General features: G+C 33.3%; 2 protein-coding genes across 2 annotated transcripts; one reads left to right on the top strand and one right to left on the bottom strand.

The window, feature by feature from the left end:
* Window positions 1-3,745: 3,745 nt before the first annotated feature.
* LOC143546617 (putative folate-biopterin transporter 7) lies at window positions 3,746-6,061 on the top strand. The gene is made up of 2 exons (XM_077038250.1): window positions 3,746-4,079; window positions 4,907-6,061. The coding sequence occupies exons 1-2, from the start codon at window positions 3,746-3,748 to the stop codon at window positions 5,950-5,952; spliced, it is 1,380 nt and encodes a 459-aa protein (XP_076894365.1). The 3' UTR covers window positions 5,953-6,061.
* Window positions 6,062-8,796: 2,735 nt separating this feature from the next.
* On the bottom strand, window positions 8,797-15,933 carry LOC143546638 (origin of replication complex subunit 3-like). The gene is made up of 17 exons (XM_077038266.1): window positions 15,856-15,933; window positions 15,211-15,420; window positions 14,956-15,130; window positions 14,446-14,615; window positions 14,234-14,364; window positions 13,739-14,012; window positions 12,789-12,857; window positions 12,206-12,261; window positions 11,827-11,908; window positions 11,438-11,646; window positions 11,049-11,118; window positions 10,900-10,979; window positions 10,593-10,682; window positions 10,379-10,454; window positions 9,632-9,759; window positions 9,394-9,570; window positions 8,797-8,949 (listed from the first exon to the last, which is right to left on the bottom strand). The coding sequence occupies exons 1-17, from the start codon at window positions 15,907-15,909 to the stop codon at window positions 8,844-8,846; spliced, it is 2,157 nt and encodes a 718-aa protein (XP_076894381.1). The 5' UTR covers window positions 15,910-15,933; the 3' UTR covers window positions 8,797-8,843.
* Between the last annotated feature and the right edge of the window lie 1,182 nt (window positions 15,934-17,115).

The following is a 17,115-nucleotide window of genomic DNA, read 5'->3' as shown; positions in this document are numbered from 1 at the left end:
GCCTAAAGCCAAGTTCGATTAGAAAATAAATTAAAAATCTAATGAAAAATGTGTTAAGACAGTTAATGGAAATAAAATTTTTCCAAGCTGACCTGGCAGCTCGACCCCAGCCAGGGGCTCTGCCCCTTGGACCCTGCTAGGGGCTGCCGCCCCTAGACCCCGCTGCCAGGGGCGCTGCCCCCGGACTCCCGTTCGTTGTGGGTCATATAAAGATAGAAATACATTATGAGAAGTGATAGTTAATTAATACGTATAATTGTTATACAGTCAGCCGGGCACAACTGAAGAAAGGGATTACGATTAACGGTGAACGTAACCGTGTTCAGGTGAGTTTCTAGCCCCATTTATGTGTTATGTTTTCGGGGCTGTGTGCATACTCGATATGTTTGTTAATACGCTTATCCTAAGAGATAAGTGTATGCCTTATGTGAATGATATGATATGTAGGAATGATTGCTTGATGGTACGTGAACGATCTTCGGATATTGCACGTACTGTCAGGTTGTAACGCTAAGTTAAGGTAAGTATGATATGTATGCTTATGTGTATGAATGTGATAAAGTTAATAAAAGAAGGAAAGGATGGTTGTATGGTTACGAAAAGGGTACCGAGCCCTAATAATACTCGAGGTATGATGTATGGTTTTATGGTAACGAAGAGGGAATCGAACCCTACTAATATTCGAGAACTAGGGAACCGAACCCTACTAATATTCGAGGAAAGAGGGAAACCGAGCCCTAATAATACTCGTGGAAAGAGGGAAACCGAGCCCTAATAATACTCGTGGAAGGAGGGTACCGAGCCCTAATAATACTCGAGGAAGGAGGGTACCGAGCCCTAATAATACTCGAGGAAGGAGGGTACCGAGCCCTAATAATACTCGAGGAATGTAGGGCGTAATGCTCTTTATAACGTAAGATATGAAAGTAAGTTAATACAAAAGAAAGTAAGAAAGTAAGAAAGTATGAAAGTATGAAAGTATGAATGAAAGAATATAATGTTATGTGAATGGTATGATTATGTGATTATCTAGAACTCACTCAGCGTAGCTGACTTTTAGTATGCACGCAGGTGAGTAGGATGAGGCTGCTCGCTTGAGGAGACACGTGGCACTGAACAAGAGCCTGGCATCTGAAGACTTATGATGTTTTAATTTTAATGTTTTAATGTGAAAAACAAAGGATGTTTTGAGACAAGTTATGGAATATTGTAATGTTTTATGAAAGTTTTATATTCCGCGTAAATGTTTTAATTAACTCTGATATTTAGAACTGTGTTTATGAGTAAATCCAACATGAAAGTAGGGTTACCGGTAACGGGGCCTTACATTTGTTTGATTGTCATGTAGATTCAGACCTCAGGATTTGTTGCCCGTTGTAGATGCTCTTATAAGAGTGAGAGAGTGGAGAGTGAAATCCTTTTACCGTTGATGGAGTCTACTATTTATAGCCGAAGGTGATGTTGTATTATTGGCCCATCGGTCACTTTCAAAATATTTTTGGTATCCTTTGTTACTGACGCGGCATAGGACGTTGAAAACGCCTTGGGCGGGGACCACTGCTTGAGTGTGCCGTTCATTATATTATATATTAAAGGAAACCTAGCTGCTATAATACATTTCAATTTTTTACACTTCTAGTCCCTCAACTTTTAAGTTATATTAAATTAGCCCCATTAAAGTTTTAAAATGTTTTAATTTGATCTCAAACATTATTTTTGGCTAAATTTTGTTTATTCTTGCCCTCTAATGTATTAATGGTTTTAATATGTTCCTTAATTTGTTATTATATATGTATATTTAAGTAATTAAGTTACTGATCTTTTTTAATGACCACCATACGATTTTTTTTGTATGTCATTACGACATGTTTATTTCATTTATGTTGCGCCGTTAAAACGAAGTTGTTTTCACAATAAAGTATATAAGTTTCGTTGAAAACGAAATTTTGTTCGCAATAGAACATAAATTTTTTATTGTAAGTTATATAGTGAGTACAATACCACGTTGATACTGTAATGAGCCGAACTAATATAAACCATTTTTTTAGTTAGATAATTAAATTTTCTATTGAGGTGATAGTCGTTATGATATGTTTGTATATTTGCATTTAAAGACTCGATCCTGTTACCAAGTTCCTTGCGCAACGCGCGCAAAGAGAACACACTAGTGCCAATTACTCTGTATCATCATCATCGTCATCATAGTCAGTATATTCCACCAATTACTCTGTATCAATTTATTTTTTTCTGTCAAATTTAACCAAAAGATGCTCCATCAAATCCACTTTCAAAATGTTTGCTTCTTTTTCTCTCTTATTGCTCATGTATATATGATAATCATACTCAAGTTCTTATGTTTTTACCTTTTATTTCTTTTATTTGTTTCAAATAACATTATATAATTACACATATTGATAAATTCTTATAATATATGGGTTCTAAAATTAGTTGGGTGTCGCTGTTAGTCATTTGTTTGGGTACCCGACCAGGGTCCGGACCAACAGGTCCATATCTTTTCATCCATATAAATATAAATAAAAGTTATAAAACACATTTAAAATGATATCTTTTTCCTTGTTTTTATGCCCCCCCTGCTGTTGCCTCGAACTCTTCGAAACGAGCAGATCTAATTGTATTTATTTAATATAAATCACAATTCCAGCTTCAAAATTTCCATTTACTTCCCTTTACTTTTTAACTTAAGAATTCATTAACTTGTTAACTTCACTAGACCTCATCCATGATCAACTATGAAATTTGATAAATCACAACTTATGTTGCGTGGGTAACCTTTAGAATGCAACGGACTCGTAATTTTTTCCAACAATTATCAAGGTTAGGTGTTCGGATGTATATCATCTTGATTTAGAATGCAACGGGTAACATTATCTTTCTTTCACTCTTTAACGTAACTTCTCTCTTTTCCCAAAAATGGTCCTTGACCAAAAGTTTTTGTTTTGGCGAACGAAGTTTGTAGGTATCGGTCATCAATGCGCAAGGGTGCTCAATTGCTCATTACTCGAGTTGGACTTGAAAAACCAAAAAATTGATTCAAACCAAACTTAACCAACAAAATCAAATTTAGGTTTTGAATATCAAATTTGGTCCTTATCGAAACCGAAACAGACCCGATAAACATCCCTTGGGCTTCAACCTCGTTGTCCTAAGAATTGAAAAGGTTAAAAAAATAGTTGATGGTATAAGTTTCTAAATGCAGTTGGCCTTCTGATCCAATGACATGAAGATAATGGTTAAGAGTCACGATCTTATAGTCTCAAGTTCAAAACCTGACTCGATGGAGTCTTCAACCTGCTGGTCGAATTTACCCGTTTTCGTCTGAAAATTTTGATTTGTAATTAAACTTACCCGTTTTCGACAAAAAATTTGAGATTGCCTCGCTCGGTTTATGAAACTTCTTATACATATTTCCGTCCGCCCTTATCCAAGGTTCGCCACTATCCTTGATGGTGAGTCATGTCTAGAGAGTCAATATCAATATGAACGGTTAACATTCCGTAACAAAAAGAATAACACGGGTATTTGAATGTAGTTTCAAACACTTATAAATAAATAAATAAAAGGGAAAAACAAGGTTTGTAACCGACTTGATAAAGTGGTGTATGTATATGTATGTAAAGACCAGATCCTCTGTCTCTGTCCTGTCATTTCCAGTATCTTTTAAACAAACTCTCTGACAACGGTTACCATACCACAACCATCACAATTACGGTGGCTGACGGCGGCAATGGAACCATCATCCAACGCCAAACTCAAACCAAAGACACAAACAACAAGTAATGATGGCATCAAGTACGAAAAACCGAGAGTGAGTAAGAATAAGAAGAAAGGAGTGAGAGAGATGTTGCTAGGGTTAGGGTTTTGGGTGCAAGGGTTCCGATGCTTCCCATGGATGGCCGTTATCTTCTTCCTCAAAGACGGACTCCGTGTGGACCCATCAACGCTCCAAATACTCCTCAATTCTGCCAACATTCCCATGGTTGCTAAACCCTTTTACGGCCTGTTGTCAGATTCCTTTTATTTCCTCGGCCAACACCGGATCCCATACATCGCCGCTGGAGGTAGGCAACATTATTATTATTATTATTATTATTATTATTATTATTATTATTATTATTATTACTTGTTAGAATTGCTACAGTAACTTGCTTTATTGATCCTTTAGAACATTCAGTATCTTATTAGTATTACTTTGTCATTTTGAAATGAAATTCGGTCGGTTTTTGTTAAACTAGTATGTTCGGTTTTTGTATCTTTTATTATTGGTTATAAGCCTAATTTTTAATCCACTTAGTCTGTTAATAGTTTTGTTTTAACTTTAAAAAACTGGAATTTAGTCGCTTAATCGTGTTTCTGCGTTCATTTTGTAACATTGAGAATTGGTTTGGTTTTCGTTAAAAGTTCGAAATGAAATTCGGTTTGGTTTTCGGTAAAATACTGGTGAAATGAATCGTCGTATGTTCGGTTTTTTGCATCTTCGTGATTGGTTATAAATCTAATTTCAATGCGGTTAGTATATTTGAATTGAAAAGTAGTTCCGGTTAATGTTAAAAAACTGGAAATTAGTCACTGAATCGTGTTTCTGCGTTCATTTTCTAAGCTTAATTTTCAATCCTTAATCCAATTTGTTGTTTAAAATTGAAAATTGGTTCGGTTTTCGTTAAAAATCTGTAACTAGTCACTGAATCTTCATCTGTTCTGTTTCTGCATATTTATGATTGATTTAATAAACATCATTTTAATCCTAATCCAGATCTTCATTTTCAAATGGAATTTGGTTCAGTTTTTGGTAAAAAAAAACTGGTAATTAAATAATTAATCACTGAATGAATGAATCTTCATATGTTTAACAGACATTGATGAATGTTATTGTGTTTATGTTTTGCAGCTTTATTACAGGCTTTATCATGGTTTGCAATCGCATCTTCACCTTCTTCAACCCTTTCGTTCTTCACAATCACCGTCTATCTCCTTCTTGGAAACCTTGGTGCTGGCATTGTGGAAGTTGCAAATGATGCAGTAGTTGCAGAATGTGCAAAACAACCTAACACCGGTTCTGACCTGCAATCATTCGCGTGGGTCGCTGCTGCAATCGGTGGGATATCTGGAAACCTTGTTGGTGGTCTTTGCGTTGACCGGTTTTCACCCCAAGCAATGTTCTTGTTCTTTGGAATTCTGTTAATTATTCAGTTCCTTGTTACAGTTTTCACAAGCGAGAAATCACTCGACTTACCAAAGAACCAATCTCAACATGGTATCAAAAGTCAGTTTTCAGAGCTCTTGCTTGTATTAAGAAAACCCGAGATCCATCAACCGATCATCTGGTTTTCTGCATCTTATGCTGTGATTCCCGCGTTAACGGGCTCCATGTTTTACTACCAAACTAAACATCTAAACATTGAGTCCTCGGTTCTCGGTGTTTCTAAGGTATTTGGTCAAATCATAGTGTTGTTATGGGGCGTTGTATACAACCGACACTTGAAATCTCGCCCACCGCGAACACTTATTTCATCGATTCAAGGGACAATGGCGGTTTTGATGGTATCCGATGCATTATTTGTGAGCGGGTTCTATCGGGCCTTGGGCGTACCCGATTCGTTATACGTTGTGGTTGTTTCCGGGTATCTTGAGGTTTTGTATTTCTTCAAGATTTTACCTTTTAGTGTTTTGATGGCTAAACTATGCCCGCGAGGTTGTGAAGGGTCCTTGATGGCGTTTGTGATGTCTATGATTGCGTTGGCGTTTATTGTAAGCGGGTACATTGGGGTTACACTTGCGTCCTGGGTTCAGAGCACGGAAACCGATGTGTCGGGTTTAAGAAACGGGCTTGTAATACAGGCGGTGTGCACGGTTTTGCCTCTTTTATGGGCTTCTTATATACCCGAAGGCCCGAAACCCAAGGGCGAAGATGAAGCAGAAAAGAAAGAAGAGTGAAATGTTTTCATGTTTTTTAGATAAATTTAGTTTGTATTTTTTATAATTTAGTCACTTTTAAAAATGATGTAGTATTATAAATTTAGTTGTATACTATTTTTACTTGTTAATGAATGCCTCTTGAAGATACTGAGAAGCAAACAGAATGTATTTGATTTGAAGATTTTATTTTAGCATAAAGATGGATGAGAATGATAGTGTTGCATGTTTATTTTGTTTGTTTCAAACATGGATAATCATGTACTAATACCATGTCTTTGTCAAGTTGGCATTAAATATTAAATTGAGTATTATTATGAAGACAAAAAACAATGCATTTATCCGTACAACTATCTGTAAAAGGATTATGAATATTCCTCCATTTGTCCTTAGTTATCCCACATAATCACCTCTCTCATCCTCTTAAGTCTTAATTTATTTTTAAACAATCAATAAAGTCATCTTTAAAAAGATTATTGTTATTTTATGATTTATTTTCTTCTAAATTATATATCAAGTTGCCTCAACACCTATATGTCCATACAAGTTATTTTCAAATTAAATATATTTTAGTTCTGAGATGTAAGATACTTGTAATGAAACTGGAAGTTGCATTTGAAAATAATTTATGTAAACAAACTAAATGAACATAAATGTGGTTTGTTTATATAACTTTTAACTGAACATATAAATAGACATATTTCTTTTATTGTGTTCTTTTGATAAGAAAATGGATGTATATGCACGAACATAAGCAAACGTAAATAATTTGGATCACCCAACGGTTGGTTCTAAAATTTGATTAGGTGAATGGGTTGATGACATTATGTATGATGGGATGGTTAGTATTACTGTTTAATATTTACTACTAAGTACTAAATAATTTCAAAGGAATGTATAAACGGATATAAATGATTGAATGTAATGAACTTATTTAAGAACATCAATGAACGAACATAAATGAATGAATATGAATGGACAAGGCAAATGTTAATGTTTGTTCGTTTAGTAAATAAGCGAACATAAACAAGTTTCTCACCGAATAGTTCATGAATGTTTTACTGGGCATTTGGTATGTTTACGGGCCTACAAACAATATCCAAGCCGGTTAAAAGTAAGTTTTCATTTTCATATGCAGACTATTTTTTGGTAAACCTGGAAATCTGAGAAAAACTCACAAATCCCGCCATGACCCTACTAACCATTGGGGTTGTATTTTGCTCGGGGCCAATAACAAGTTTAAGATAGTAAACCCATTAAATAAATATTCAAGAATATTTATCACTGCATCACTGTTGAAGGCCTTTCTTAAATAAATTTATCAATTGAATATGCATTACAGATAAACAAATATCCTTGATGAGCTAGTGAAAGCATTTTGATTTGGTTTTTGGTGGATGAAATTCATAAATACATTAACCAAAAAGGGAGTGTTCGTTTATAAATATAACACGACTTTCAAAAACCATTTACATTATTCACCCGTGTATCTAGAAAAAAAAAACATATTTGGCCTAAGAGATTCGTTTATTATATTAGATTTGAGCCCGATTTTCGAGGTGAAATTGATTGTTAGGTAGTAAATAGTAAAGAGATTAAATTGTACATGTCCAATAGTTTAGGGTTACAATTGTAATATGTTAATATACATAACACAAGGCTGTGAATGAGAATAGTATCGAGTAACTAGGACTGTTCAAATGGTAAGACCCGACCCTTTTACCTAAAACCCTACCCGGACGCTTTACCCTTTTAGGAAGAAACGTGGACCCGAGACCCTACCCTCTAACCAATAAAAGGGTCGGGTATAAATAAGGGTTTCAAGGGTCCAACCATTTAAGACATTAATCACATCTCATTTTCCGAATTACTAATTGCATATCTCATAAATGTCTTTAATATATGAATTCTAGAACAATTATACTTTCATTTAATAACATAGTAAAGTCTAACTTCGAAAGTTTATCAATCATTTGAACTGATGCAAACAATATTCACATTCACAAATTACTCATAAATGGCCCTTTATTTTTATTTATCTTAGTAGTTGGGAATTTTTTTATGAAGCATATATGAAATTAATACAAACATCTCATAAATTTCATATTAATCGTGAATATGATGTATATCTATCTAGTAAACGAGTCAAGGGTTTGAAAAAGGGTCAGACCCTTGAAACCCTTTTACCCTTTAAGGTGATATTTAAATACCCTTTACCCGACCCATATTATTTATTCGGGTCTAATTAAGGGTTTTAAAAGTCAGGTAACCGGGTTCAAGGGTCCGACCCTTATCTTGCTCACCCCTACGAGTAACTCCTTATGTGTTCTTCTCTAAATCAATCATACGCTTAATTGCTAATTTGATACGTAACATTGATTCCTTAATTTTCTCATACATTGGTTATGTTTCTTAAAACCGGCATAATTTGAGTTTGTTAACAAATTGTTATGTGAAATTTATATAAAAATATATAAAATCATCATACCAAAAAAAAATAAAGTCTATATAAATGTAGTTTTATATATAATAATAATATATCATGTATCATTTAGTATAAACTTTTTATCATAATTATATATAATAAAATACATTAAGATTAATAGGCTTATTTACACTTGTGGGATAAACTCAAGTTAGTATATAAAGGTCAGTCTTGTTTAAGCTCAACTAAGTTGAGCTTTTATCAAGCCGATTTTGAGTAGCTCACAAACTGCTCGAATTATAGTCATTTACAAATGTAAATTAGAAGTAGAACCAGGTTTAGATCATAAAATGCCCTACAACAAAAAAAATGAACAATGAAATGATTTAAAAATCATTCTCATAAACAAAATGTAAATTACAACACAAGGAGATCATAAACTATAGCTTTTAGCTATAACATATACATCCCATTAACATAATTATGATTACAGTCCAAATGCCACCCTCTGCACGTAATCTTGTCGTCGCTTGCTAGGCATCCGAAGCAGTCCTGTGATTTGGAGCTCGGTTACCGCCCTACAAAAGCGCGCTCTGTACAACACATGGTTAAAGATTTCACAAAACCAAACTAAACTGAACAAAAACCGATAAATTCGTTTTATGAAAATAAAATAGCAAATGAAAGTACGTTGCTATTATTACTGGTAAAAATGCAAAATTGATCCTTTAATAAAATGCAAGCAGAAAATAAAAAAATAGAGAAATTTGCACAAATAGTCCTTGTGGTTTGATCATATTACAAGTTTTGTCCCCAGATTTTAAAAACCGGAAACATATTGCAAGTTTGGATTATGCACAATTTTTCAAACTCTAACTCCTAACACTTCAGTTCATCACCTTCACTCAGTGCAAAATCGAAAGTCAATGCATAATCCAAACTTACAATATATTTCCAGAATTTAAATCTAGGAAACAAAAACCACAGGAACCATTTGTGCAATTTTTACTAAGAAATGCATGCTAAAATAAGGATACTGAACAGATGCTTCTGTTATATTTTGAGGTTCCGCGGCTATCTTTCTTTTCTTAGGAGACGGTGAAACCTTTGACTTTTGTTTGTCTTTGACGGTTTTTTGGAGAATGACTGCTTTAAAAGATTGGTACCAGTCATGGAGATTGATAAGATTACCATGCTCCTGAGATAGGGTATACCTGCAAATACATAAAAGTTATTATGTAAATAAATTAATATAAGATAGCATTAATAACTTACATTAATGATGTATCATGCATTGATGATATTGGAACATTGTTACTTTTGGTGCAGCAACTACACTTGAGGAATTTGTTGCACTCCAATAGATCAAGTTGGATCCTTTTTCTAGGATCTCCTAATAACACCTACCAAACAAGCATACAAGAAAAAAAGATGGTAAATTTAATTGTCAATTTGTAAAAAGCTGTAGAAACAACTGTATTAGATCAAAGTAATTCAGCACAAATTTATTTTGTACCATTATAAAAAAAACAAGAAATAAAAGGCACAACTCAATGAGCATAGTATTATTCGTCAACAGTAGTAAATCAATTTACTGTAAAAAACAATTCACTGAATACTATAGTCGTTAATGGTATTACACTTAGGCTACTTAACGACCGAGCCGAGCCAGTTTCAGCATGGGCTCGAGCTCAAAGTTAAACGAACCAGCTCGGCTCGTTTATTCTTAACAAGCTGAAAAATAAACTTGAGCTTGGCTCGTAAAAAGCTTGAGCCAGCTCGTGTAAATTTACATTAATATCTGATATTTAAGCAAAAAATAGTATTAATACTAGGGTAGTCTCTAGTGGGCTCGTGGACCACATTATATGGCTCAACTAAACAAGCAAGCGTACGTTGACTCGAGCTCACTTATAAATGTGCCCGTTCTGAGAAAGCTACAAACTTTTTTTAACAACCATATATTACACATGCACACACTAAATAGAAATACTGTCTTCTGTGAGTGTTTCCATGACTTACAGCTTGCAGTTTGTCAACATTTTTAAAGCAGACAATTTCATGGAAAGGAATGCACTCAATGGGCTGCATATGGTCCCTGCTTCATAGACAAACAATCAAAATGAACAAAATTACAACAAAATATAGTATATGATAATATTTTTTTTCTAGAAAAGATTATAAATATCCAAATTTCCAAATATGAGCTTTGAAATAATATGTATGGTGTGGTTACCTTGTCATGCAAGTTATCTGTGCAACAGCTTTCTCGTTTAATGCTTTGGTACCTCTATCCAAATTTCCAATATTTCGGGTTGATTGTTTCCTGTCATAAGAATATACATAATTGTAATATCATAAAGTAAATAATTACAGAGCTTTAACCATTACTACATGAAACTTTTAACTAGTCCTTTCAAACTGAACATGTGCAACTTTCAACCATTGATCTAACTTATTTCCCTTTTAGCTAACTTTTTTTTATTTTACCCATTTGAGATAAAAACACAATCATGATCGGCGAGTCTTTCAAATTACATTACCTAGACTTACTCGGCGAGTCTTTCAAATTATTATCCTTGAATGGTTCTTGCAACTGAATCTCTTTTACTTTTTCATGAATCTAATAAAAAAAAGTCAGCTGGTCAACATGAGGGTACATTAACAAGGTCAAATACAAAACCGGTCGTACCTTATCAACACCCTTGGTTTGTTCATCCCATTTTTCAAGCAACTGAAACAGCCCAGCTGGTGGCATGTCCCTAACATGAGTGCATTACAAAATTTTAAATGCAACAAAACAATAATATTTTAGAGAGAATCACAAGTAAAAATGATAGGTTTTGACCCATTTACACATTTACTTCATATTTGAAAGTTGAAAAAACACCTCGCATGGTAAAGCTTTTATAAAACACAAACTACAAATATACATAATTTAAAAAGACATCTCGCTCGGTTAGGTTCGGTTAAGCTCATGAACAACCCTATTACCATCTACTTCAACTTATTGATATTATTAAACAAGGCTGTATGATTAAGAATCAAATAACAGACCACGGAAAATATTTTTTTACTTACTTTATCTGGCGAATCATGCGGCTTATTAACCTGCCCTTTTGCTTTTCAGATGATGACCCGTTAATACCATGGATCCATGAAGGCCTTTGATGATCTGGTTTTGATTCCAAATAATCAGAATTCCTCAAGTTGTAAAGCTTTGGGTCTAATGCCTCATCATATAAATCTAGAAGGGTGGTACTCTGATTCTTTCCCACTTCGTGCAAACACTGCATCAAATTACATTTTCAAGATTCATGCAATAAATAACCAAAACATCCAACTGAATCAAATGAAAGGCTAACTGAAGTGAACACCAGAAGTTAATACAAATTAACTTTTCATGTGTGCTTCATGTACATGATAATAATCTTGGAAAATTAAAGATGAAGAAAAAATTTAGGTCTCACCAAAACTACAGAGCTCCACATGTTTAGCATTTCCTTCATTGATGCTCCACTTAACAAAGCTTTACTTTTTGGTTCAGAAAGTCTGCTTGCAAAAAGATTGAAAGCATAACTTAATAAAAAAACATCCCAAATCATAAGTTGGATTGACCTGTAAAACTTTTTGTACAAAACAAGTTTTTTTTCGAATACAATGAGTTTGTCAAAGATCACAAGTATTATATCAATTAAATAATAACTTAACTTTTGATTGATATATTTACAATTTAACATTAAAGGGCACAACGTGACCAGTTATAGATAAAACATAATCCAGATTGACTGGCTCATAAGTAGATGGGTTAAAATTGTAACACGAACAACTATCTTAGTTTTTAAGTACCTCATACATGATGGAAGATCAAGAGCTTGTGTGGGCCATGCATCTATCTCTGTAACCTGCAATTGGAGTAAACTATCAACTTTTTATATTTGAACTAAGTATAGCTTCATGACCAAGTAAACATATATTAAGGGCAAACTGCACAAGTATAAACCCTTTTTTCTGACTTCTGAAATTCAAAATATATTAAATTAGAGTAATCTGAATAGAGCTTCAGATATCATGTCAAAGACACATTAAAGAAGAAAAAGAGTCAGCATGGTTAAAGTTACAGACACACAAGCTGCCATATCATACTGTGTCAGATTACACTACATCCACTTTGAAAGTTTCAGTTTAACCATTTTTCTAAAAGCTTCGAGTCTTTTATGAGTGAAGATGAAGGATGTTGCCCAAATAGAAATCAAACAAAAGTTGGTTATCTTTTTTTGCAATTTTCTCAAATATTAATGATGCCTAAGACAAAGACACATAAAAACAGGAGAAGAAAACTAGTTTAAGCAGCTAAAAAATGTATAGAAAATAGAAAAACAAAGAAACTCAAAAGTGAACATAATTAGACACATAAGAGCTCAAGGCTAACCTCTTCATCAAGTAAGCCTTTTACTGTAAAGCTTAAAGGCTCCATAAGAAAATGTTGGACAATTGCCATCTGTAGAAAATTTGTTACTTATTAGCAATCAACTTCATATAAAAAAAAATGTAAATACCTCCTCTAATAGATATAAGCTAGCAAGTAGATGGTTGATGAGAGCAATAGGGCTTACTAGATATGGCAAAATAAGTGAGGCATGCGGGTATGAAATGGGTTTGCCCAAAACACTTTTAGTCCAGCTAGTTTTATCCTTTATAATGATATGAAAGACCCCCAAATATTCAAGTTTTTTTATTAAGTTCACACATATATTAAAACCACGTAATAAGCCAACCAAGTATGCATCCAGTATCCTAAATCCGGTCAAAAGAGCATGCCAAAATATTATGAAGTTTCAAAAACATCATAAATCTTTTGCATTGAACTGTTGCTGTTTTATAGACGACACGAGGGTATTTTTGTCTTTTCAAATGTTTTCAAGGGATTTTTGTCATTAGGCGTGTTTGAGTGCAAGTTTGGTAAATGAAACCAACTTACACATGAGTGCCCTATAAAGTAGTTTTAATATATAGGTGACCTTTTGGAAAAAAATGGTTTATTACATGGGTAGGCTTCACATGAATCATCCTAAATTTTTATGAATAATAACTGTGACAAATATGATTATAAACTACTGCATTTCAATAATAAAAATAATATTATGAATTTGATGATTTAGAAGCAGGTTTGGCTCAAAAATTTTAATTTTCTTAAATTTTATATCAATAACAGTCTATTTTTTTAAATAAAATAATTCAGAAGGTCTTATGCTTTAAAACATACACTGTGGTCGACTTTCGACCCGCTAAAAAGAAAAATGATAATATAATAACCTGGTTTGACTGTATAAAAAATTAATAAACATGTCGAATTTGCAACCTCGAGTGCGAACAACATACCTTTACAGCTCGAACCAAAGAAGTCAAGGTTCCATCTTGTCTCAAAAAGCAATTTCTTAAAAAAGCTGAAACTTTGTGACCAACTAAAAACCCAGAACTAGGTTTCACAAGAACTGCTTCAATGATTGCATCTAATCTATCAGCTGGATGTCCCAAAAAGAATTTGGAAGGAGACAAGTGTTGAACTGCTTTTGAAGAAAGTATAGTTTTTGAGGAATCAAGATTGGTTGCAACTCCCAATATCAAAATTACTGGAATCTTGATCACCCATTCACTGTATAAATCACATAATAAGCTGTGAGTAGCATTTATCTTATTTTTAATGCATAAAAACTGCAATAATATTTATTCAAAAAACCAGATTACTTATGAAAATAATTTAACCTTTCTAATCCTATTTGAAACATTATTTATTCATAAAAGTTGGAAAAAAAAACAAACTAATTATCTATATCTAACAAATAGTAAAATACCCATGTACTTGAGCTACTATACCTTAGCATGAGTATGAAATCAGAAAGTACAGAGCCGCTACATCTATCCATATCTTCAATAATAACAACCACTGGGCTCTTAAAATTATCATGCTCCATATACCAAGATGCTAAAATAGATATGTCAGCTGCCTGTTAAGATGTAAAAGAAACAAATAAGAATTAAGAAATTAATTAAAAAAAAGGTTTTTAATATAACATCACAAATCTTACATCAGTGCTACCATCCAAAATCTGTCTTAATAAACTTCTCAAACAACCACCTATTCCACTTTTGGCTGAAAAGTCAACTGATGACAGGTTTGCGACGTGGCATCCATGAGAGTGTAAATGTACACCCAAATCCGCAAATGTCTGGAGGTCATCAACAAATTCTATGTTGCCTGCAAAACAGAATGATGATAATTAGTCCTTACATGAACCATGAGAAAAGAACATCTGATCTTTACAAGTTGCTAAAGTAAGTATTGTGTTTCAGTTTTATCAATCCCAACAAAAGACACGCCGAATGATAAAAATCCCCTCGAGTTTTAGAAAAAAAACAACAATTTTAACCAATAACATGTGGATGCCTCATCAAAGATACTTGTCTTTTTGAAATCTTATGGTCTCCAGATACATCATCCCTATATAATTGACCTTTTTTGTTTAACATTCATTAACGTATGCATGAACTCCTAACAAATTAACAATTCAAATCACTTGAGTTCAAAGGGAACTTACTCATGACCACAAGTGCAGTGAAGATCTGTTTAGATGTAACATCGGTTACAATTGGATATGAACAAGTGGCTTTGTTGGCATCAAGCTTGCCACTTGAACAAATTTCACCAAATGATTTCTGTACCCAACTACTTATCTCATTGAACACATCAGAATGAATGTTGTGCAAAACATCCTGCATTACAAAATGATCACATCATCAATCAGCATTCATGCTTTCATGAAGATAACAAGTGCCAGAAAACAAAATGAGACCTTAATGGTCGATTCGATTTTGACCCAAGCATTGTGAAAGTTTTTCATTCTCGAGTTGTTGTGCAGCTGATCATTATCGAAAACTTCAGATTCATCAGTAGCAGCCAATGAAGATGACAAATTAACCTTCACTTTTCTACTAGTCCTTCCCACTGGCTTTCTAACATTATGTTGTTGGCTATTGGATGCTTTGTGGAGCACATAAAATGGCTGTAAAGTAAAATAATAATAATAATAATAATAATAATAATAATAATAATGAATGAATGATAATAAAGCATCAGATAACCATAACATATCTTAAACATAGTTTGTGAAGTATAATGCTAGTTTAAGGGCTTCCGCAACATGTATCAGTATATCACACACACACACACACACACAGATACACACAATCCCTAAATGTGATTTTCGCTTAATTATACACAAATACGTTAAATCTGCTCACTGATTGAAAATTTGAAACTGTAACTTCAAATTGAAGCAATAAATGGAAGTAACTGGTGTAAAATTTGAGCTCGCAAAGGCTTGAGATTGAATTTGGAAACTTTCGCCCCAAGTAACAAGACATGGTGAAATTATTATTATTATTATTATTAAGAAGAAGAAGAAGAAGAAGAAGAAGAAGAAGAAGAAAAGAGAAACCTTGAGATCGTTATCGGAAATGAATGGAAGTGGAGACACTTCGTCCGATGCCATCCAAACTGCTGGCTGGCTGCTGCTGCTGCTGCTGCTGCTGCTGCTGCTGCTAGGGTTCTTCCTTCCTTCTTCTGCCTCTGCTATTTGGCGGGAAAATCAGATAGGGGGGTGGGGGTGTTGAACTTGAACTTATGTGGAGTGTATAATAACTTTTATAAAATATACAATACTTGCCGAGTTTCATTTAAACGAAAGGAAAGATAACTCAAGAAGTGAAATGTTGTGTTATCGAGTTTCGTTAAAAGGATGAAAAGATAAAGAAGTAAGGAAATATGATTTTCCAGTTTCATTGAAAGGAAAGAAAAGTGAAAATGAAAAGAAAATAATCTTCTTAATTCAACTCGGGAATATAACGATAAATATTCCGCAAAGCGTCATTAATTCTCGATAAATCGTTAGTCGCTATCCACTGCGCCGATCGCTATTTGATTAAAATTGGTCAAAATAAAAAATTTCATATACAAAATTTAGTATATATATGGATGATTTCCTTTGAGAATCACTTTGAGTTTTAACAACTCGAAAGAACTCAACGTAACAAATTTTTAATTTTTTTTTACATATATGTAATATATGTAGGTTACATGTACATAGAAATATTACAACATTTTTTACGCTCCGAGCCGACTGTTACATAGATGTAACGAACGTTTAAATTAGTGTAATCATTGTACATCTTTATTCTCTCTCCTGCTTAATTTTTTAATCAGATTTAATCTCAAACACATAATTAAACATATTTAATTAAATGTGTGGTTAAAAATGATTTCTTAAAGTTCTTAAAACTCAACAAATTTCAAAAAAATCTCTCCCTGTATATATATATATATATATATATATATATATATATATATATATATATATATATATATATATGATTCATTTCTTTTGAGAACCACTTTGAATTTAAGAACTCGAAAGAAATCAATGTAAACAATTTTTATTTTTTTTACACATATGTAATATATAAGCGTAAGTAACGTAAAAAAATTACAGTATTTTTTTACACATGTGTAACTAACATTACTAAAATCAATTAAAATGAAGAGTCTAAATTTACAATATTGTCATTTTAGTTAATGGCCATTGATTACACATAATCAATGGTCCAGCTCTATTTCTCGCTGTAAAATACTTCTCGTCTGAACCATCCCCTGTATATGTATGTGTCACACCCCAACCAAAGGCGACGGAACATGCCGAGGT

Source organism: Bidens hawaiensis, unplaced genomic scaffold (assembly GCF_021521415.1).
Source record: "Bidens hawaiensis isolate Kalapana, Puna unplaced genomic scaffold, B.hawaiensis_p1.1 tig00014406_1, whole genome shotgun sequence".
NCBI classification, from domain to species: Eukaryota; Viridiplantae; Streptophyta; class Magnoliopsida; order Asterales; family Asteraceae; genus Bidens; species Bidens hawaiensis.
This window is presented reverse-complemented; position numbering and strand designations above follow the sequence as displayed.